This window comes from Choloepus didactylus, chromosome 23 (genome assembly GCF_015220235.1).
Source record: "Choloepus didactylus isolate mChoDid1 chromosome 23, mChoDid1.pri, whole genome shotgun sequence".
NCBI classification, from domain to species: Eukaryota; Metazoa; Chordata; class Mammalia; order Pilosa; family Megalonychidae; genus Choloepus; species Choloepus didactylus.
The window spans coordinates 29,948,602-29,972,992 of NC_051329.1; the positions used below are offsets into that span (position 1 = coordinate 29,948,602).

Sequence of the window (24,391 nt, forward strand, 5' to 3'; positions counted from 1 at the left end):
AACTGTGGCTTTATAATAAGCTTCAAAGTCAGGGAGTGTAAGTCCTCCCACTTCGTTTTTCTTTTTTAGAGTGTCTTTAGCAATTTGAGGCATCTTCCCTTTCCAAATAAATTTAATAACTAGCTTCTCCAAGTCTGCAAAGTAGGTTGTTGGAATTTTGATTGGGATTGCATTGAATCTGTAGATGACTTTGGGTAGAATTGACATCTTAATGACATTTAGTCTTCCTATCCATGAACATGGAATATTTTTCCATCTTTTAAGGTCCCCTTCTATTTCTTTTAGTAGAATTATTTAGTTTTCTTTGTATAGGTCTTTTACATCTTTGGTTAAGTTTATTCCTAGGTACTTGATTTTTTTAGTTGCTATTGAAAATGGTATCTTTTTCTTGAGTGTCTCTTCAGTTTGTTCATTTCTAGCATATAGAAACATTACGGACTTATGTGCATTAACCTTGTATCCCGCTACTTTGCTAAATTTGTTTATTAGCTCTAGTAGCTGTATCGTCGATTTCTCAGGGTTTTCTAGATATAAGATCATATCATCTGCAAACAATGACAGTTTTACTTCTTCTTTTCCAATTTGGATGCCTTTTATTTCTTTGTCTTGCTGGATTGCCCTGGCTAGCACTTCCAGCACAATGTTGAATAACAGTGGTGACAGCGGGCATCCTTGTCTTGTTCCTGATCTTAGAGGGAAGGCTTTCAGTCTCTCACCATTGAGTACTATGCTGGCTGTGGGTTTTTCATATATGCTCTTTATCATGTTGAGGAAGTTTCCCTCAATTCCTACCTTTTGAAGTGTTTTTATCAAAAACGGATGTTGGATTTTGTCAAATGCTTTTTCAGCATCTATTGAGATGATCAATTGATTTTTCCCTTTTGACTTGTTAATGTGTTGTAATACATTGATTGATTTTCTTATGTTGAACCATCCTTGCATGCCTGGAATAAACCCCACTTGGTCATGGTGTATGATTTTTTTAATGTGTCTTTGGATTCGATTTGCAAGTATTTTGTTGAGGATTTTTGCATCTATATTCATTAGGGAGATTGGCCGGTAGTTTTCCTTTTTTGTAACATCTTTGCCTGGTTTTGGTATTAGATTGATGTTAGCTTCATAAAATGAGTTAGGTAGTGTTCCATTTTATTCAATGTTTTGAAAGAGTTTGAGTAAGATTGGTGTCAGTTCTTTCTGGAAAGTTTGGTAGAATTCCCCTGTGAAGCCATCTGGCCCTGGGCATTTATTTGTGGGAAGATTTTTGATGACTGATTGGATCTCTTTGCTTGTGATGGGTTGGTTGAGGTCTTCTATTTCTTCTCTGGTCAGTCTAGGTTGTTCATATGTTTCCAGGAAATTGTCCATTTCCTCTACATTCTCCAGTTTGTTGCCATACAGTTGTTCATAGTATCCTCTTATAATTTTTTTAATTTCTTCAGGATCTGCAGTTATGTCACCTTTTTCATTCATTATTTTGTTTATATGGGTCTTCTCTCTTTTTGATTTTGTCAGTCTAGCTAGGGGCTTGTCAATCTTGTTGATCTTCTCAAAGAACCAACTTTTGGTGATATTTATCCTCTCTATTGTTTTTTTGTTCTCTATGTCATTTATTTCTGCTTTAATCCTTGTTATTTCTTTTCTTGTACTTGGTTTAGGATTGGTTTGCTGTTCATTTTCTAGCTTCTTCAGTTGATCCATTAGTTCTTTGATTTTGGCTCTTTCTTCCTTTTTAATATATGCATTTAGTGCTATAAATTTCCCCCTTAGCACTGCTTTTGCTGCATCCCATAGGTTTTGGTATGTTGTGTTCTCATTTTCATTTGTCTCTATATATTTAGCAATTTCTCTTGCTATTTCTTCTTTAACCCACTGATTGTTTAGGAGTGTGTTGTTTAACCTCCAGGTATTTGTGAATTTTCTAAGTCTCTGATGGTTATTGACTTCTAATTGTATTCCATTGTGGTCAGAGAATGTGCTTTGAATAATTTCAATCTTTTTAAATTTATCGAGGCTTGTTTTATGTCCCAGCATATGATCTATTCTGGAGAAAGTTCCATGAGCACTAGAAAAGTATGTGTATCCTGGTGATTTGGGATGTAATGTCCTGTATATGTCTGTTAAATCTAATTCATTTATCAGATTGTTTAGGTTTTCAATTTCCTTATTGGTCTTCTGTCTGGTTGATCTATCTATAGGAGAGAGTGATGTGTTGAAGTCTCCCACAATTATTGTGGAAACATCAATTGCTTCCTTTAGTTTTCCCAGTGTTTCTCTCATGTATTTTGTGGCACCTTGATTGGGTGCATAGACATTACGATTGTTATTTCTTCTTGCTGAATTGCCCCTTTTATTAGTACGTAGTGGCCTTCTTTGTCTCTTAAAACATCCCTGCATTTGAAGTCTATTTTATCTGAGATTAATATTGCTGCACCTGCTTTCTTTTGGCTGTAGCTTGCATGAAATATTTTTTTCCATCCTTTCACTTTCAGTTTCTTTGTGTCCTTGTGTCTAAGATGAGTCTCTTGTATGCAACATATTGATGGTTCATTTTTTTTGATCCATTCTGTGAATCTATATCTTTTAATTGGGGAGTTTAATCCATTTACATTCAACGTTATAACCGTGAAGGCATTTCTTGAATCACCCATCTTATCCTTTGGTTTATGTTTGTCATAATTTTTCCCCTCTGTCTATTAATATCCTTTATTGTACCCATACCGAATCTCTTTAGTACTGAACCTTTCTCCAAGTCTCTCTGTCCTTTCTTTGTTTCTCTGTCTGTAGGGCTCCCTTGAGTATCTCCAGTAGGGCAGGTCTCTTGTTAGCAAATTCTCTCAGCATTTGTTTGTCTGTGAAAAATTTAAGCTCTCCCTCAAATTTGAAGGAGAGCTTTGCTGGATAAAGTATTCTTGGCTGGAAATTTTTCTCACTCAGAATTTTAAATATATCGTGCCACTGCCTTCTCGCCTCCATGGTGGCTGCTGAGTAGTCACTACTTAGTCTTATGCTGTTTCCTTTGTATGTGGTGAATTGCTTTTCTCTTGCTGCTTTCAGAACTTGCTCCTTCTCTTCTGTGTTTGATAGTGTGATCAGTATATGTCTCGGAGTGGGTTTATTTGGATTTATTCTATTTGGAGTTTGCTGAGCACTTATGATTTGTGTATTTATGTTGTTTAGAAGATTTGGGAAGTTTTCCCCAACAATTTCTTTGAATACTCTTCCTAGACCTTTACCCTTTTCTTCCCCTTCTGGGACACCAATGAGTCTTATATTTGGACGTTTCATATTATCTATCATATCCCTGAGGTCCATTTCAATTTTTTCAATTTTTTTCCCCATTCTTTCTTTTATGTTTTCATTTTCCATTCTGTCATCTTCGAGGTCACTGATTCGTTGTTCAACTTCCTCTAGTCTTGTAGTATGAGTGTCCAGAATCTTTTTAATTTGGTCAACAGTTTCTTTAATTTCCATAAGATCATCCATTTTTTTATTTAGTCTTGCAATGTCTTCTTTATGCTCTTCTAGGGTCTTCTTGATTTCCTTTATCTCCTGTACTATGGTCTCATTGTTCATCTTTAGTTCTTTGAGTAGCTGCTCTAGGTGCTGTGTCTCTTCTGGCCTTTTGGTTTGGGTGCTTGGGCTTGGGTTATCCATATCGTCTGGTTTTTTCATATGCTTTATAATTTTCTGTTGTTTTTGGCCTCGTGGCATTTGCTGAACTTGATAGGGTTCTTTTAGGATTTGTAGACCAATTGAAGTCCTTATCTCTAATTTATCAGATCTACTGTGTCGTGGAGTACACTTTCTCTAACTAACCAGCAGGTGGCGTCCACGAGCCACTTGTTCTCCACAATCCAGTTCTCCCCTGCTTAGCCTTTTTGGTGAGTGGGGGAGTGAGTCTTGTGGGGTCCAATTGGTGTACTAAGCTTGCGTGTGTAGTTGGTGTTGCCTGCCCTGTATATGGGGCGTGTTTCTGGGCAGTCAGGGAGGGGGGGGTGGCTCTAACAATCAAATCTCCCTGGTGATCCTAGAGTTTTAAAGCTGCTGCAATAGTCTAATCCGTCAGTTCAGTCCTGACACAGTTTGTCTCTGCCACTGACCCACAAGTCCTTGGTATTGGCGTATGGCTCCTGAGACTTGCAAGTGGGCCCCTCTTCCAGGCCGTGCACCCCGGGTCCTCTGTTGAGGGATGACTGTGCTATGTCACAGGTGAGTGCCGTCCCCCCAGGGCAGTTCTGGGCTGGTGGGCTGTGTAGGGAGGCTCCCAGTCTGCTGAAATGATGGCTGAATGGGGCTTTGTTAATTCACACTGCTCTACCTTCCCAACTCTGGGACTATCAGCTGAGGTTGCAGGGAAGGCTAATGTCCACACCCAGTTTTGTGGTGTGTGCCTGTTATTTGAAGCACTTCCGTCACACTGGGTTGTCTGGGGCAGTTCTGGGCTATGGAGCTGGCGATGGGCAGGAGTGTTTCCTGTCCACCAGGATGATGGCTGTGGGCGGACACCCCCCTTTTCTTGGGAAGTTGTGGTGTTTAGTGAATTTTCTCAGCCACTGGATTATTGCGTTTTGTCTCAGAGCTCTCCTAGTTCTGCTCTTGACTTGACCTGCCCAAATAGTAAGTCTTTGAAGCTTTCTGTATTGGGCTTCTTAGAGTAATTGTTTTAGAAAAAGAAAAAAGGATTAAAAAAAAAAGAAAAAAAAAAAAAGGGCCCTCCTCAGAGATCTAATGGGTTATTGAAATGCTAAGAGACAAAGCAACCAGGGCCATTAAGGAAAGGTCCACAGGGCAGAGAGATCAGCTTTTCTTCGGGATTTGCATATGCGCCTCAGGGCCCTTCCCCTTTCTAAGTTCACCAGAACTCCAAAAATCCTCCGCTTTTATTTTGGAGTTTTTCGTGTTGTTTTTTTTCTATGCCTGTCTCCTTTCTGCTGGGCTGGCTGCTCTCAGATTCTCTGGTGTCTGGTCTCAGTCTATCTATGGTTGGAGTCTGTATCAGTAGAATGAGTTTCCGATAAGAGCAGCCACTGCAGTTCTCCCTTCTCCTTCCCGGAGCTGACAGCCCCTCCTCCCCCAGGACTGAGCCTGGCAGGGAGGGGCGCGGGTCCCCTGGCCACAAAAACTTACAGATTTCGCTGATCTCAGCAGTTCCACGTTTTCATGAGTGTTGTATGAAGTATGCCCAAAGTCAGATTGCTCTGTGGTGTCCAGTCCACGCAGTTCCTGGCTTTCTACCTACTTTCCTGGAGGAGTAACTAAAACATACAGCTCACCAGTCTGCCATCTTGCCCCGCCTCTCATTTACTTTTTAAAATGCATTTTGAGGTACATTCACAAACCTTCCAGTCATCCACAGTGTACAATCAATTATTCACAGCACATTCATACAGTTGTGCATTCATTAGCACTATCAATTTTTGAAACTTTTCCTTACTCCAAAATAAAATGAAAACAAACAAGAACCCATAACTCTTTCCATCCCCTCTATCCCACCCTATACTTCATCTAATTTTTGTCCCCATTTTTCCACTCATCTGTCTATGTGCTGGATGAAGGGAGTGTGAACTACAAAGTTTTCACAGCCACACAGTCACACTATGCAGTCTACATAATTATGCAATCATCACCACAATCAATTTTTGGACATTTTCCTTACTTCAAAAAAAATAAATAAAATTAAGTATAAAAATAAAAGTAAAAAAAAACATCTAAAACATTTCAACCCCACATCCCAACCTATTTTTCATTTAATTTTTGTTCTCATTTTCCTACTCATCTGTCTATACACTGGATAAAGGGAGTGTGAGTCACAAGGTTTTCAGAATCACACAGTCACACCGTGTAAGCTACATAGTTATATAATCATCTTCAAGAATCAAGGTTACTGGGTTGCAATTCGACAGTTTCAGGTATTTCCTTCTAGCTATTCCAATACAGTAAAAACTAAAAAGGCATATCTATATAGTGCATAAGAATGCCCTCCAGAGAGACCTCTCGACTCCATTTGAAATCTTTCAGCCGTTGAAACTCTGCTGCTTTAATAAAACCATACACATGAATCATTTTAATAAGTAAGAAATTTTAAAAGCTTTACTCGGCCAAAATATTCCAGAAGGGAAGACTCTTAACTTTTGATGTTGTGGAAGTATCAATGGACTTGGAGACAGAAGACCTGGATTTTAGCTCTTGAGCAAGTCATTGATTATGTGTTTTTCATCTGTAAAATGGAGCCAATTTGCCTGTCTGATTACTCTGTTTTGAAGATCAAAACAAACCATGCACGTGAAAGCCCTCTGTAAAGTTTTAAGTCCTCTAGAAATGGAGGAAAACACCCCTCATTAAGAAGAGAAATGTTTGGGCATATAGGGACATCAAAAAAAACTCATGTCAGAGCTCCAGTGCCCAAATTGAAGTCAGGGGTGAAGAAGGAACAATTTTTCCTAAAGTTTCATGAGATAATCCAAATAAACCACCTAGCACCAAACCTACCATACAGGACCTCCTTGATGAGGTTCTGGTTGTGTTTGTTCAAGGTGGACTTCATCTGGGCCTGGGAGTTAAAGTTATTATGTCACTGAAATTTTCATCCACTCAGGAGGTGTGGAGGGAGAAGTTTCACTCATGGATCCTCTGGCAATCAAACTTGCTTTTGGGAATATGTCTAATGAACCTTTGTGTACTAAGGTGTAAACCAATGGATAATAGTTTAGAGCAGGAGTCCATGACGTGGGTGGTGAGAAACCTCAAGGTGTTAATAGTTGTTCCTTGACAAAAAGGGTTCCATGGTTGTTCTGGTTTGCTAACTCTGCCATTATGCAAAATACCAGAAATAGGTTGGCTTTTATAAAGGGGGTTTATTTGGTTACAAATTTACAGTCTGAAGGCCATGAAAATGTCCAAATTAAGATACCAAAGGAAGGCCAATAGTGTCTGGAAAACCTCTGTTAGCTGGAAAGGCTTGTGGCTGGCGTCTGCTGATCCCAGGTTGTGTTCCAGTTTCCCTCTCAGCTCCTTTGCGTTCTTCAAAATGTTGCTCTTGGGGAGTTTTGTCCTCTCTTAGCTTCTCTGGAGCAAACACTGGGCTAGCGTCCCCAAAGTGTCAGCAAAAGTCTGCTTTCAAAGGCCATCTCCAAATGTCTCTCTGAGCTGCAGCAGCGAGCGCCTTCTGTCTGAGCTCTTATATCGCTCCAGTGATTAAATCAAGACCCACCCTGAATGGGTAGGGTCCATATCTCCATGGAAATAATTTAATCAAATGTTTCACCCACAGTTGATTGAGTCACATATCCATGGAAACACTCAAAGGATTTCAACCTAATCAACACTAATACGTCTGCCCCACAAGATTGCATTAACAAATATGGCTTTTGGTGGGACATAATATATCCAAACTAGCACAGTGCTTAAAGAAGTTTGTGAAATGTTGCATACCATATTCCTTCCCTAGGGATTCGTAGGACACAGTGTATGTTAAAGGCTCAGAGAAGTTGTGTGGTAAAGAAACTGCTTAAACTTTGTTTTATCCAGCATATCACAGACTTTTGGGCATGAATCCTTTTTTTCATGGAATACCTATTATCATCGTGAGTAAATCATGCTGGGAAATTCAGGAATAGAGTATGACTCTCCATCAGATATTCATATTCTTAGCTGGGGATAAAAATATGAACCTCTAATTGTGGAATTTCAGCCAAAGAGCAAGGGGAGTGGGATCAACCTTGGGATTCTGAAAAATTCAGCCATTGACATGCTCTGTCTACTCAGGTGACAGCTTCTCCTAGCACCTCCGTGTTTGCCTCCTTGTCCTCTGCACTGCAAGTGCCTCAGCTCAGGCACTGGGTGCACCCTGCAGTCAGCTGGCCTCTTTCATTCCTAATTCCACTATCCTCTCCTTTTCAGGCAGATATCTTCTCTGGGGCCATATTCATCAATTTGGCCTTGGGTCTGGATCTGTACCTGGCCATATTTATCCTATTGTTGATCACTGGCCTTTATACAATCACAGGTGAGTCTATTCAAATCATCCAGCAGCTCATGCCAAGCTTGGGTTTAGGCACTTGGGAAGGATGAGAGGAAGTAGGAGACATGGCTTCTCCACGAGAGAGAGAGAGAGGGAGAGAGGGAGAGAGGGAGGGATGGAGAGAGATAGAGATAGAGATAGAGAGAGAGAGAGAGAGAGAGAGAGAGAGAGAGAATGCTACTTACCAAGAAAACAGTTTGATAATGGGGTATTTTCTTGGTCTCCATTCATAGACTGTACAGATCATGTGGGTGGTCTCAGAAAACTTCAGTGTTGGCTGGAATAGTCAGGAAAAATTCTTACAGGATGCAGGATAGGGCCTGGCCTTGCAGATTGTGGAGAGGACTTGACTAAATTGGGAAAATCAGGAAGAGATTGGAGGTGTAGGAAATGGAGTGAGCAGAGGAATAGAGGTGAGAATGGGCCTGTCATGGGGTGGCAGGTGGGCTTGGCTGGAGGAGGATGGTCACTGTGAGGTAGAGTGTGGGTCGTGGGCCATAAGGTTTGATGCTTCAAATGAGGCAAATCTAGAGGGGACTTGGAAGCCAGACAGAGGCCTTGGATTTATGTCATAGGGAATGGAAACTACTATTGGGAGGGAGTAACACATAGAAAGAGGTTTTGGAGGAAGACAAAAGAGAGGTTACTGGATTAGCTGATGACAGGTTAACAATTGAGGACACCTTTGCATAAGTGTCACTCTGTCCAGTTAGGGGGGCAAGGTCAGTGGTAGAACTGGCTGCTCAGCTGGACCCCCATTCCTAGGTTCCTGTTCCAATTAGTTTTGATGACAAGAGGTTACTTAGATGGTCTGAGAAAAGAAAGAGCGGATATACAAGTAGCCCTCTGAAAGGTGCCAGTTTAGTAATGTTTCTGGATATCTGTAGTCAGCTTTTTGCTCTACCCTGACTTTGTTGGTGGAAGATGCTTTGTCTCACCATAGAGGAGCCATCTCCTATAAGCCGTCTCCTGGTTTAAAACTGACACATCACCCTCTTCCTCCTCAATTAGGGAAAAATGTGCTCCCTTCCCCAAGGTCTTTCAAGCATTTCTGTGAACAGTGGAGATGTTGGTACATGCTGAGTAGTAGAGAGCTGTAGCAGAGCAAGGGAGGGAAGGCAGGAAGAGGCAGGTGAGTGAATGAAGGGGTGTGCTTAGAAGGTGTGCAGAGGTAAAAGGGTAGAGGATGAGGAAAGGAAGCAGGCAGGCAGATTGCCCTCAGCATGAGCTCAGATGTATTTATTGTTTTCTTGCCTGCTAGGGGGCCTAGCTGCTGTGATTTACACGGACACCTTGCAGACGGTGATCATGCTGGTAGGGTCTTTCATCCTGACTGGGTTTGGTAAGTGTAACTGCAGCAGGTTGACATGGGAGCAGTGGTAGAGGGCCTGCAGCACAGTAAGAGAAAAGCAAATCTGGCCACTCTGCCTGCTGCCCACCCAGGCAGTGAGCTGGGAAGGGCTCTGCTCTTCCAAGGGGAGTGAAATGGCTCGACTGATGCCTCATTATGGGTGTGCAGAGGCCCTTATGCACCACTGGAGGTCTCAGGCTGGAGTGACCCAGAGAACACCTGGATTCTCTGCTACCTTTTCTAGATAGTCTGGGCCACTGGTCCCTAGTGTTGGCCTGTGTTGACATGGTCTGTCTGCAGCCAAGTGGACAAAAAGAATAAACGATAGTGTAGTGAGTTTTCCATCAGGATAAATATATTCAAGTGTTATTTTTGATCTCGGGTTATGATTTGTTTACATTTTGAGGTTAAATGTCCTTTCTTTTATTACTTGATGACAGTAGGTGATAATTTTCTTTTTTACTATCCTTATTTGACAGAATTTAAAACTTGGCCTTGTTGCCCACCCCCAACAATATTTTGAAATTTTACTTGTCTTTGAAATCCTAAAGAGAAGATGGAGACCTAAGATCCAGGGGTATTTGTTATGGAAAGATATAATATGCAACCGGAAGAGTTGGGGAGGGGAGGTATAAGAAAATAGATTGTGTGTGCTATTGAAATTAAATTGGGGAGGCGGGGCAAGATGACGGACTGGTGAGCTGTATGTTTTAGTTACTCCTCCAGGAAAGTAGGTAGAAAGTCAGGAACTGCGTGGACTGGACACCACAGAGCAATCTGACTTTGGGCATACTTCATACAACACTCATGAACACGTCAAACTGCTGAGATCAGCGAAATCTGTAAGTTTTTGCAGCCAGGGGACCCACGCCCCTCCCTGCCAGGCTCAGTCCCATGGGAGGAGGGGCTGTCAGCTCCCAGAAGGAGAAGGGAGAACTGCAGTGGCAGCCCTTATCAGAAACTCATTCTACTGATCCAAACTCCAACCATAGATAGACTGAGACCAGACACCAGAGAATCTGAGAGCAGCCAGCCCAGCAGAGAGGAGACAGGCATAGAAAAAAAAAAAACAGCACAAAAAACTCCAAAATAAAAGCGGAGGATTTTTGGAGTTCTGGTGAACATAGTAAGGGGAAAGGCAGAGCTCAGGCCCTCAGGCTCATATGCAAATCCCGAAGAAAAGCTGATCTCTCTGCCCTGTGGAACTTTCCTTAATGGCCCTAATTGCTTTGTCTCTTAGCATTTCAATAACCCATTATTTCTGTGAGGAGGGCCCCCCCCCTTTTTTTTTTTTTAATCCTTTTTTCTTTTTCTAAAACAATTACTCTAAGAAGCCCAATACAGAAAGCTTCAAAGACTTGCAATTTCGGCAGGTCAAGACAAGAGCAGAACTAAGAGAGCTCTGAGACAAAAGGCAATAATCCAGTGGCTGAGAAATTTCACTAAACACCACAACTTCCCAAGAAAAGGGGGGTGTCCGCTCACAGCCATCATCCTGGTGGACAGGAAACACTCCTGACCATCGCCAGCCCCATAGCCCAGAGCTGCCCCACACAACCCAGTGTGACGGAAGTGCGTCAAATAACAGGCACACACCACAAAACTGGGCGTGGACATTAGCCTTCCCTGCAACCTCAGCTGATTGTCCCATAGTTGGGAAGGTGGAGCAGTGTGAATTAACAAAGCCCCATTCAGCCATCATTTCAGCAGACTGGGAGCCTCCCTACACAGCCCAGCAGCCCAGAAGCGCCCTGGGGGGACGGCACTCACCTGTGACATAGCACAGTCATCCCTCAACAGAGGATCAGGGGTTGCACACCCTGGAAGAGGGACCCACTTGCAAGTCTCAGGAGCCATATGCGAATACCAAGGACTTGTAGGTCAGTGGCAGAGACAAACTGTGGCAGGACTGAACTGAAGGATTAGACCATTGCAGCAGCTTTAAAACTCCAGGCTGACCAGGGAGATTTGATTGTTAGAGCCACCCCCCTCCCTGACTGCCCAGAAACACGCCTCATATACAGGGCGGGCAACACCAACTACACACACAAGCTTGGTACACCAATTGGACCCCACAAGACTCACTCCCCCACTCACCCCAAAGGCAAAGCATGGGAGAACTGGCTTGTGGAGAACAGGTGGCTCGTGGACGCCACCTGCTGGTTAATTAGAGAAAGTGTACTCCACGAAGCTGTAGATCTGATAAATTAGAGATAAGGACTTCAATTGGTCTACAAATCCTGAAAGAACCCTATCAAGTTCAGCAAATGCCAAGAGGCCAAAAACAACAGAAAATTATAAAGCATATGAAAAAACCAGACGATATGGATAACCCAAGCCCAAACACCCAAATCAAAAGATCAGAAGAGACACAGCACCTAGAGCAGCTACTCAAAGAACTAAAGATGAACAATGAGACCATAGTACAGAATACAAAGGATATCAAGAAGACCCTAGAAGAGCATAAAGAAGACATTGCAAGACTAAATAAAAGAATAGATGATCTTATGGAAATTAAAGAAACTGTTGACCACATTAAAAAGATTCTGGACACTCATAGTACAAGACTAGAGGAAGCTGAACAACGAATCAGTGACCTGGAAGATGACAGAATGGAAAATGAAAGCATAAAAGAAAGAATGGGGAAAAAATTGAAAAAATCGAAACGGACCTCAGGGATATGATAGATAATATAAAACGTCCTAAGATAAGACTCATTGGTGTTCCAGAAGGGGAAGAAAAGGGTAAAGGTCTAGGAAGAGTATTCAAAGAAATTGTTGGGGAAAACTTCCCAAATCTTCTAAACAACATAAATACACAAATCATAAATGCTCAGCGAACTCCAAATAGAATAAATCCAAATAAACCCACTCCAAGACATATTCTGATCACACTGTCAAACACAGAAGAGAAGAGGCAAGTTCTGAAAGCAGCAAGAGAAAAGCAATTCACCACATACAAAGGAAACAGCATAAGACTAAGTGGTGACTACTCAGCAGCCACCATGGAGGCAAGAAGGCAGTGGCATGATATATTTAAAATTCTGAGTGAGAAAAATTTCCAACCAAGAATACTTTATCCAGCAAAGCTCTCCTTCAAATTTGAGGGAGAGTTAAAATTTTTCACAGACAAACAAATGCTGAGAGAATTTGCTAACAAGAGACCTGCCCTACTGGAGATACTAAAGGGAGCCCTACAGACAGAGAAACAAAGAAAGGACAGAGAGACTTGGAGAAAGGTTCAGTACTAAAGAGATTCGGTATGGGTACAATAAAGGATATTAATAGAGAGAGGGGAAAAATATATATGACAAACAAAACCAAAGAATAAGATGGCTGATTCAAGAAATGCCTTCACGGTTATAACGTTGAATGTAAATGGATTAAACTCCCCAAGTAAAAGATATAGATTCACAGAATGGATAAAAAAAAATGAACCATCAATATGTTGCATACAAGAGACTCATCTTAGACACAGGGACACAAAGAAATTGAAAGTGAAAGGATGGAAAAAAATATTTCATGCAAGCTACAGCCAAAAGAAAGCAGGTGTAGCAATATTAATCTCAGATAAAATAGACTTTAAATGCAGGGATGTTTTGAGAGACAAAGAAGGCCACTACATACTAATAAAAGGGGCAATGCAACAAGAAGAAATAACAATCGTAAATGTCTATGCACCCAATCAAGGTGCCACAAAATACACGAGAGAAACACTGGCAGAACTAAAGGAAGCAATTGATGTTTCCACAATAATTGTGAGAGACTTCAACGCATCACTCTCTCCTATAGATAGATCAACCAGACAGAGGACCAATAAGGAAATTGAAAACCTAAACAATCTGATAAATGAATTACATTTAACAGACATATACAGAACATTACATCCCAAATCACCAGGATACACATACTTTTCTAGTGCTCACGGAACTTTCTCCAGAATAGATCATATGCTGGGACATAAAACAAGCCTCAGTAAATTTAAAAAGATTGAAATTATTCAAAGCACATTCTCTGACCACAATGGAATACAATTAGAAGTCAATAACCATCAGAGACTTAGAAAATTTACAAATACCTGGAGGTTAAACAACACACTCCTAAACAATCAGTGGGTTAAAGAAGAAATAGCAAGAGAAATTGCTAAATATATAGAGACGAATGAAAATGAGAACACAACATACTAAAACCTATGGGATGCAGCAAAAGCAGTGCTGGGGGGAAATTTATAGCACTAAATGCATATATTAAAAAGGAAGAAAGAGCCAAAATCAAAGAACTAATGGATCAACTGAAGAAGCTAGAAAATGAACAGCAAACCAATCCTAAACCAAGTAGAAGAAAAGAAATAACAAGAATTAAAGCAGAAATAAATGACACAGAGAACAAAAAAACAATAGAGAGGATAAATATCACCAAAAGTTGGTTCTTTGAGAAGATCAACAAGATTGACAAGCCCCTAGCTAGACTGACAAAATCAAAAAGAGAGAAGACCCATATAAACAAAATAATGAATGAAAAAGGTGACATAACTGCAGATCCTGAAGAAATTAAAAAAATTATAAGAGGATACTATGAACAACTGTATGGCAACAAACTGGACAATGTAGAGGAAATGGACAATTTCCTGGAAACATATGAACACCCTAGACTGACCAGAGAAGAAATAGAAGACCTCAATCAACCCATCACAAACAAAGAGATCCAATCAGTCATCAAAAATCTTCCCACAAATAAATGCCCAGGGCCAGATGGCTTCACAGGGGAATTCTACCAAACTTTCCAGAAAGAACTGACACCAATCTTACTCAAACTCTTTCAAAACATTGAAGAAAATGGAACACTACCTAACTCATTTTATGAAGCTAACATCAGTCTAATACCAAAACCAGGCAAAGATGCTACAAAAAAGGAAAACTACCGGCCAATCTCCCTAATGAATATAGATGCAAAAATCCTCAACAAAATACTTGCAAATCGAATCCAAAGACACATTAAAAAAATCATATACCATGACCAAGTGGGGTTCATTCCAGGCATGCAAGGATGGTTCAACATAAGAAAATCAATCAATGTATTACAACACATTAAAAATTCAAAAGGGAAAAATCAAATGATCATCTCAATAGATGCTGAAAAGCATTTGACAAAATCCAACATCCCTTTTTGATAAAAACACTTCAAAAGGTAGGAATTGAAGGAAACTTCCTCAATATGATAAAGAGCATATATGAAAAACACACAGCCAGCATAGTATTCAATGGTGAGAGACTGAAAGCCTTCCCTCTAAGATCAGGAACAAGACAAGGATGCCCGCTGTCACCACTGTTATTCAACATTGTGCTGGAAGTGCTAGCCAGGGCAATCCGGCAAGACAAAGAAATAAAAGGCATCCAAATTGGAAAAGAAGAAGTAAAACTGTCATTGTTTGCAGATGATATGATCTTATATCTGGAAAACCCTGAGAAATTGACGATACAGCTCCTAGAGCTAATAAACAAATTTAGCAAAGTAGCGGGATACAAGATTAATGCACATAAGTCAGTAATGTTTCTATATGCTAGAAATGAACAAACTGAAGAGACACTCAAGAAAAAGATACCATTTTCAATAGCAACTAAAAAAATTAAGTACCTAGGAATAAACTTAACCAAAGATGTAAAAGACCTATACAAAGAAAACTACATAACTCTACTAAAAGAAATAGAAGGGGACCTTAAAAGATGGAAAAATATTCCATGTTCATGGATAGGAAGGCTAAATGTCATTAAGATGTCAATTCTACCCAAACTCATCTACAGATTCAATGCAATCCCAATCAAAATTCCAACAACCTACTTTGCAGACTTGGAAAAGCTAGTTATCAAATTTATTTGGAAAGGGAAGATGCCTCGAATTGCTAAAGACACTCTAAAAAAGAAAAACGAAGTGGGAGGACTTCCACTCCCTGACTTTGAAGCTTATAAAGCCACAGTGGTCAAAACAGCATGGTACTGGCACAAAGATAGACATATAGATCAATGGAATTGAATTGAAAATTCAGAGATAGACCCTCAGATCTATGGCCAACTGATCTTTGATAAGGCCCCCAAAGTCACTGAACTGAGTCATAATGGTCTATTCAACAAATGGGGCTGGGAGAGTTGGATATCCATATCCAAAAGAATGAAAGAGGACCCCTACCTCACACCCTACACAAAAATTAACTGAAAATGGACAAAAGATCTCAATATACAAGAAAGTACCATAAAACTAGAAGATAATGTAGGAAAACATCTTCAAGACCTTGTATTAGGCGGCCACTTCCTAGACTTTACACCCAAAGCACAAGCAACAAAAGAAAAAATAGATAAATGGGAACTCCTCAAGCTTAGAAGTTTCTGCACCTCAAAGGAATTTCTCAAAAAGGTAAAGAGGCAGCCAACTCAATGGGAAAAAATTTTTGGAAACCATGTATCTGACAAAAGACTGATATCTTGCATATATAAAGAAATCCTACAACTCAATGACAATAGTACAGACAGCCCAATTATAAAATGGGCAAAAGATATGAAAAGACAGTTCTCTGAAGAGGAAATACAAATGGCCAAGAAACACATGAAAAAATGTTCAGCTTCACTAGCTATTAGAGAGATGCAAATTAAGACCACAATGAGATACCATCTAACACCTATTAGAGTGGCTGCCATTAAACAAACAGGAAACTACAAATGCTGGAGGGGATGTGGAGAAATTGGAACTCTTATTCATTGTTGGTGGGACTGTATAATGGTTCAGCCACTCTGGAAGTCAGTCTGGCAGTTCCTTAGAAAACTAGAAATAGAGTTACCATTCGATCCAGCGATTGCACTTCTCGGTATATACCCGGAAGATCGGAAAGCAGTGACACAAACAGATATCTGCACGCCCATGTTCATAGCAGCATTATTCACAATTGCCAAGAGATGGAAACAACCCAAATGTCCTTCAACAGATGAGTGGATAAATAAAATGTGGTATATACACATGATGGAATACTACACGGCAATAAGAAGGAACGACCTTGTGAAACATATGACAACATGGATGAACCTTGAAGACATAATGCTGAGCGAAATAAGCCAGGCACAGAAAGAGAAATATTATATGCTACCACTAATGTGAACTTTGAAAAATGTAAAACAAATGGTTTATAATGTAGAATGTAGGGGAACTAGCAATAGAGAGCAATTAAGGAAGGGGGAACAGTAATCCAAGAAGAACAGATATGCTATTTAACGTTCTGGGGATGCCCAGGAATGACTATGGTCTGTTAATTTCTGATGGATATAGTAGGAGCAAGTTCACAGAAATGTTGCTATATTATGTAACTTTCTTGGGGTAAAGTAGGAACAGGTGGGAAGTAAAGCAGTTATCTTAGGTTAGTTGTCTTTTTCTTACTCTCTGGTTATGGTTTCTTTGAAATGTTCTTTTATTGTATGTTTTTCTTTCTTTTTTTTTTTTTATTTTTGTTTTTCCATACAGTTGATTTAAAAAGGAAAAAAAGGTTAAAAAAACAAACAAACAAAAAAAAAAAAAAACAAGGAAAAATATATGTAGTGCCCCCTTGAGGAGCCTGTGGAGAATGCAGGGGTATTGGCCTACCCCACCTCAATGGTTGCTAACATGACCACAGACATAGGGAACTGGTGGTTTGATGGGTTGAGCCCTCTACCGTAGGTTTTACCCTTGGGAAGATGGTTGCTGCAAAGGAGAGGCTAGGCCTCCCTATAATTGTGCCTAAGAGCCTCCTCCTGAATGCCTCTTTGTTGCTCAGATGTGGTCCTCTCTCTCTAGCTAAGCCAACTCGAAAGGTGAAATCACTGCCCTCCCCACTACGTGGGATCAGACACCCAGGGGAGTGAATCTCCCTGGCAACGTGGAATATGACTCCCGGGGAGGAATGTAGACCTGGCATCGTGGGATGGAGAACATCTTCTTGACCAAAAGGGGGATGTGAAAGGAAATGAAATAAGCTTCAGTAGCAGAGAGATTCCAAAAGGAGCCGAGAGGTCACTCTGGTGGGCACTCTTACACACAATTTAGACAACCCTTTTTAGGTTCTAAAGAATTGGGGTAGCTGGTGGTGGATACCTGAAACTATCAAACTACAACCCAGAACCCATGAATCTCGAAGACAATTGTATAAAAATGTAGCTTATGAGGGGTGACAATGGGATTGGGAAAGCCATAAGGACCACACTCCACTTTGTCTAGTTTATGGATGGATGAGTAGAAAAATAGGGGAGGGAAACAAAGAAACAAACAGACAAAGGTACCCAGTGTTCTTTTTTACTTCAATTGCTCTTTTTCACTTTAATTATTATTCTTATTATTTTTGTGTGTGTGCTAATGAAGGTGTCAGGGATTGATTTAGGTGATGAATGTACAGCTATGTAATGGTACTGTAAACAATCGAATGTACGATTTGTTTTGTATGACTGCGTGGTAAGTGAATATATCTCAATAAAATGAAGATTAAAAAAATTGGTATCTATTTAAGTTAGATTGTTATAGCTTTAGGATGTTAAATGTAAACCTCATGTGTTTTAGTTTCCTTGACTGCTCAAGCAAACATCATGCAGTGGTGTTTAATAAATGTTTAATAAATGGAATTTATTAGCTCATGGTTTTGAGGCTAAGAGAAAATCCAAATCAAGGCATCATCAGGGGAATGCTTTCTTCCTGAAAACTGTCATTCTGGGGTTGGCTGTTGGCGATCCTTGGTTATTGGCTCTTTTGTCACGTGGCAGTGCACACAGTGGCCTCTCCTGGTTCCTCTTTTCTCTTCCAAATTCCATTGAACTTCAGGTTCTTGCTTCCCATGGCTTTCTTTCCATCTGTCTGAGTTTCATTCTGCTTATAAAGGACACCAGTAATAGGATTAAGACCCATTCTGATTATATTGGTCCACCTTAACTGAAGTAACCTCATCAAAAGGTCCTACTTACAATGTGTTCACACCCACAGAAATAGATTAAGTTTAAGAACATGTTTTTTTCTGGGTTCAATACAGCAGCAAACCACCACACCATGGTAACTGCAAAGGAAATATCTAAAAAATACACATTAAAGGAAATGTGAAGGGGATCAAACTTTGTCACTACAAAGGATCAACAATAAACATAAAAAAAGCAGCAGTGGAGGGCATGAGGGACAAAAAATATAAAATGTATAAAAAGAAAATGACAAAATGGCTGCCTTATCAGTAATTACTTCAGATATAGATGGGTTAAATGCTCCAGTCAAAAGGCAGAGATTGGAAAAATAGCTAAAAAGCATGATCCAACTACATGCTGTTTACAAGAGAATCAATTTAGACCCAAAGGCACAATAGGTTCAAAGTTCAGTGGATAGAAAAAAATCTAAGAAAGTAGTAACCAAAAGAGAGCTGAGGTGGCCATATTAATATCAGACAAAATAAACTTTAAGTCAGAGATTGTCACAAGAGGCAAAGAAGGACCCTATGTTTCAATAAAAGAGTCAATCCACCAAGATATAACAAATATAACATGCACCTAAATAGCAGAACCCCAAAATACATTAAGCAAACATTGACAGAATTGAAGGGAGAAATAAACAGTTCAACAGTAATAGTAGGAGACCTCAGTACACCACTTTCAATAACAGATAGAACATCTGGACAGAAAATCAATAAGGAAACAGAGCACTTAAACAATACTATAAAGCAACTAGACCTAACAGATATATATATAGGAAATTCCACCCAATGACAGTAGAATACACGTTCTTCTTAAGTGCACATGGATCATTCTCTAGGATAGGTGATATGTTAGGTCACAAAATAAGTCTCAATAAATTTGTAAAGATTTAAATCATATAAAGCATATTTTCCAGCTACAATGGAATGAAGCTAGATGTCAATGACAGAAGGAAAATTAGAAAATTCAGAAATATGTGGAAGTTAAACAGCACACTTAAACAACCAATGGATTAAACAAGAACTCACAAGGGAAACCAGAAAATTCTTAGAGATGCATTTTATTTTTAAGGGGGCCTCATGTACTCTCTGTGTCCTGGGAAGCCTCTTTTCCAATTTCTACTATTCTGTTTTCTGAAAGCTTTCATTCTGTTTCTCCCAGCAGGATCTGGAGTTAACAAGGCAGGGGATAGAATGACTTATTTAGGATGCACAGGTGGTAGGTGGCAGTGCTCCAGACTCCTTGCTCATTCTCTGTCCATCCCACCACACTTCTGGGACCAGAGGTGGTACCTACAGCCTGGTCTATGTATCTCTAGGTCTACCTCTGTTGTCCCAAAGGCCCAAAGGCTGACATCAGGGGCTGAGGGGAAAAAACAGAGCATCTGATCCAAAGTTAATGTCTTCCTTTTTTCAAAATAATTATTGTGGTAACATATATATATATATATATAATACAAACTTTCCCATTTTAACCATTTTTAAATGTATAATTCAGTGGTATTAATTATATTCACAATGTTCTGCTACCATCACCATGGTAGCAAAACTTTTTCATCACCCCCAAACAGGGATTCTGTACACATTAAGCAATAACTCTCCATTCCCACTCCCACTCTCTTACTTACTTCCTTACTGTCTTTATGAATTTGCTTATGCTACGTATTTCATATAAGAGAGATCATACAATATTTGTCCTTTTGTGTCTGACTTATTTCACTCAACATTTTCAAGGTTTGTCCCTATTGTAGCATGTGTCAGAACTTTATTCCTTTTTATGGTTGAATAATATCCCATTATACCACATTTTGTTTATCCATATCTCTGTCAATGGATGCCTGGGTTATTTCTACCTTTAGGCTCTTGCAAATAATGTTACTATGAACATCGGCTTACAGTTATCTATTTGAGTCCCTGCTTTCAGTTCTTTAGGGTATATACCTGGAAGTGGAACCTTTGGGTCAAATGGTAATTCTACGTTTAATTTTTTGAGGAACTGCCAAACTTTTTCAAAGTGGTTGCACTAGTTTATATTCCCATCAGCAGTGCTTGAGAGTTCCAATTTCTGTGCATGTTGAAGTCTTCCCCTTAACAATTAAAATACCTTCCTTTTGTAGAGAGATGCATGGTTGGAGTACTCTCACAGTAGCCCTGAGGGGGCTGGGCATGGTTAATAATTCCATTCTACCAATGAAAAAGCTGAGAGCCAGAGGGGAAAAGTGACTTGCCCAAAAATCACACAATGGGGGCTCTGGCCTGCTGATCGGAGCCTCTCAGTTTCTCAGGCATCCACAAAAGGAAAAGAAGAGTTCTGAGTTTCAGGATGTTGATTTTTGTTACTAATGTTTTCCAGCTTTTTACGAAGTGGGAGGGTATGAAACCTTCATGACAAAGTACATGAATGCCATTCCAACCTTGATTTCTGATGGAAATATCACTGTCAAGAAAGAATGCTATACCCCGAGGGCTGACTCCTTCCACATCTTTCGAGATCCTCTCAAGGGAGACCTCCCATGGCCTGGGCTCATCTTTGGGCTGTCCATCATTGCCTTGTGGTACTGGTGCACAGATCAGGTACCAAAGCTGGGAGTGCATGGTTGATGGGGTCCTCCCCAAGGCAACATAGGAAACCCCATCTGTCTGTGGCTTGTGGGGTTGGGAAAAGTAGGGCAGGGCTCACATGGTCTGGAGGTAGCTGAGCCCAGGTGACATGGGAATGCCAAGCCAAAGACCCAGGATGGGAGGGAGGCTGGGGTAACAGAAGGCTGTTGCGGGGTTCTCTGGTCTGCACCCTGCCTGACTGGACATTCCCTGGCAGGTCATTGTGCAGCGCTGTCTCTCAGCCAAGAACATGTCCCATGTGAAGGCTGGCTGCATCATGTGCGGGTACCTGAAGCTGCTGCCCATGTTCCTCATGGTGATGCCAGGAATGATCAGCCGCATCCTGTACACAGGTAATGCCTTCTCCTGGACTCACTGGCAACTGTCTCTTATTTTCCTGACTCCAAGTCACTTCCAAAGCCCTGCAGCTCCCTGCATCTACCCCCCCCCCCACCACCACACCTCTTTTCTTGACATGATTACCAAGCATTATTGTCCTCTAATAGCACAGGGCACAGAGCCTGTGGCACTGTGTTCACCGGTTTCTTACATAGGCAAATGCTTACCCCACTTTTTTTTCAAATCCTCTGAAGTCATGACCTGCCTCCAGCTGTAGTTTTCTCTAGCTACTATTTGCTCTGTTGTTGCTCAGTCCTCCCAGGCTATATGGTATGTGTGATGCCCTTCTTAATGTCAAAGAACCCCCTACCAGTCTCTTAGTGCCTGCTGCTCTGAACTTTGTTTCTTGATCCCATTTCCTCCAAGGAGCCCTGAGCCTCTCCAGCATCGCCATTTGCTTTTTTTTTTTGTTAGCCATTATGGATCAGAACTGTTTCCTGGAGTATGAGATACAAAGAGATCACAGCTGAGTGAAAATTTGGTGAACACTCCCGTAAATGAAGTCAGGACAATATGGGGGTACTTGCTGTCATTGGCTAAGTGCTCCTAAAGTCTCCGACATTTCTACAATGGTTTGCCTGGTATGAGAAAAACATACGTGACTAAGTAGTTCATATTATAATGGATATAACACGCATTTATTTATTAAAATATTTGAGATAGTACTGTAATGAATCAGTGCTATATGTAGCAGCCCTAAATGAAATATACTGGTAGTAGGTGCTTATTAAGTGTTTGCTGATCTGAATTCTTTCCAAGTTTCTAGAATTCACTCCAATTTTCTAGCTCATGTCCCCTTCCTCTCCCAGGCCAGTTCTTTTCTGTTTCTACCCCAGATTTACCATTGAGGAACTCCTCAGTTGTCTGGGCATCCAACCCTACTTGTAAGAGCTGCTTAAAGTAAACCTCTAAATTAGGAGCCACAAGTCTCTGTGATCTTCAGGGGAAACATGACAACTATCACTGATGAGCTGCAGGGTAGCTAGCTAAATTAATTTTAAGCAGTGTGTCTCCTCCCTCCCAATCCTATGCATTCCCTTATTTCCTCCCCTCTGCCCAGGACTTGCCTTTTCTCCCCAGTCAGAGCTTGGGGATATGTCAGGGATAATAGGGAAGGGGCATGGCATGGAAGGGCTCAGCTGGGATCTGCACTCTTTGTTGGGCCATTTTGGGGCCTTGGGCAGGAACGTCATGTTGGAAGCCTTGTTTTAAGAAAATGAATCTTGGACTTGTTTTCCTGATGTCTGCTTGCTAATATGGCTTTTTGTCTCTCCCAGAAAAAGTCGCCTGTGTCCTCCCCTCAGAATGTAAGAAGTTTTGTGGCACTGAGGTTGGCTGTACCAACATCGCCTATCCGACCCTAGTGGTGGAGCTCATGCCCGATGGTGAGAGTCAGTCCTGCTGACAGGATCTTTCTGGGGAAGGGTTTATTCTCCATGTAGATTTCTGGGGCAAAGTCATTTCTGAGTCTGGGCAATCAATAGGGAAAGCCTTATTCTGGAGGCCCTCTTTTTTTAAAAAATTTAATTGCAGTAAAATATATATAAAACAAAATTAGCCATTTTAATCATTTTTAAGCATACAATTCAGTGGCATTAATTGCATTCATAATGTTGTGCTATCATCACCACTATCTATTTACAAAAATTTTCATCATGCCAAATAGAAACTCCATACCCATTAAGCAATAATTCCTCAATTCTCCTAACCCACAGCCCCTGGCAACCTCTAATCTACTTTCTGTCTCTATGAATTTGCCTATTCTAGCTATTTCATGTAAGTGGAATCATACAATGTTTGTTCTTTTGTGTCTGACTTTCACTTAGCATAATTTTTTCAAAGCTCATCTATACTGTGGCATGTATCAGGACTTCATTCTTCTTTATGGTTGAGTAATACTCCATTGTATGTATATACCACATTTTATTTATCTCTTCATCAGTTGATGGACACTTGGATTATTTTGGCTCTTGTTAGTAATGCTGCTATGAACCTCAGTGTTCACATATCTGTTTGAGTCCCTGCTTGTTCTCAGGTTTTGAATATGTTTTCTCTCAGTGGGAATGGTTTGGTTGGTCTCTATGAGTACTGGAACTTGTCCACTCAGTTAGGCTTGAAAAGGGGGTGATCTGCAAGCTTGTTAGGGAAAAAAGATGCCTTTTTCATGCTCATCTAGAAGTTCTACCAAAGCTTTCCAACAGATATTAACATGAAAGCTTGAACTAAGTGTCTTAGGTCCAAAAGAGTTTTACCTGGAGAATGAATTGACTTTCAGATTGCAAGACTGTTCCAAGGAAATACATGGAGAAAAGAGCAAGGAATGATTTTAGCTCAAGAGTGAGGAAGTTTGTAGCAGTAAATGGATGGGATACAAGGAGGTTCTCACCATAAGGAATTGTGAGTCCAGAATAGACAGACTTTTGGGGTCTAAATTTGGTGCTGCTATTCAGGTTTCATGTTGAAGAAATATTTCAAAATTCTACCTAATGGAGGCCAAAAATTCAAAGGAAGTAAAGTTAACCACTCCATTTAACTGGACTGCTTATTAATCAAAGCTGCAATTAGCAAGAGTCACTATGGCTTGTTTAGAGTCTAACTTGGATAACACTGGCCTCTGTGGAGGTATTCTTGGGATTTCTTTAGATTTGCACACTTTAGGGGAGGACAGTAGCTCCAAATGCTTTGCTACAGTGAGTTGTGCACAATAAAAAGATGTGTGGCATACAGAACAATGAGAAACTGTGCTTCTATGTACCATTGCCATTCCCTCCCCTTCCACTGCAATCTGGTTTCTGTGAACACTGCATTCACCAATGACTTCCCTGTGCTAGATAAAATAGATATTTTCCTTTCTTCATCTTACTTTACTGCTCAGTAGTAGTCAGCATTACTGAACATGCATCTTTCCTGAGTTACTCTCTTCCCTTGGATTCTATGAGAATATATTCTCCTGTTAGTCTTTTTTTTTCATCCTTTTTAGCTGCTTTTTTGGTCTCATTTGAAGATCTAGCCTCCTACACTCAGCCAGTAAACATTTCTCTACCAATCCATCATCAAATTCT

At 40.5% G+C, this 24,391-nt stretch overlaps 1 protein-coding gene across 1 annotated transcript in view; it reads left to right on the top strand.

Annotated features, from left to right (window-relative positions):
* Positions 1-24,391, top strand: part of SLC5A1 (solute carrier family 5 member 1) — a 72,553-nt gene that overhangs the window by 32,183 nt on the left and 15,979 nt on the right. The window contains exons 6-10 of the mRNA XM_037817286.1: positions 7,900-8,005; positions 9,282-9,362; positions 20,683-20,903; positions 21,148-21,283; positions 22,607-22,714. Coding sequence (XP_037673214.1) covers positions 7,900-8,005; positions 9,282-9,362; positions 20,683-20,903; positions 21,148-21,283; positions 22,607-22,714 — 652 coding nt within the window. The remainder of the gene's footprint in view (positions 1-7,899; positions 8,006-9,281; positions 9,363-20,682; positions 20,904-21,147; positions 21,284-22,606; positions 22,715-24,391) is intronic.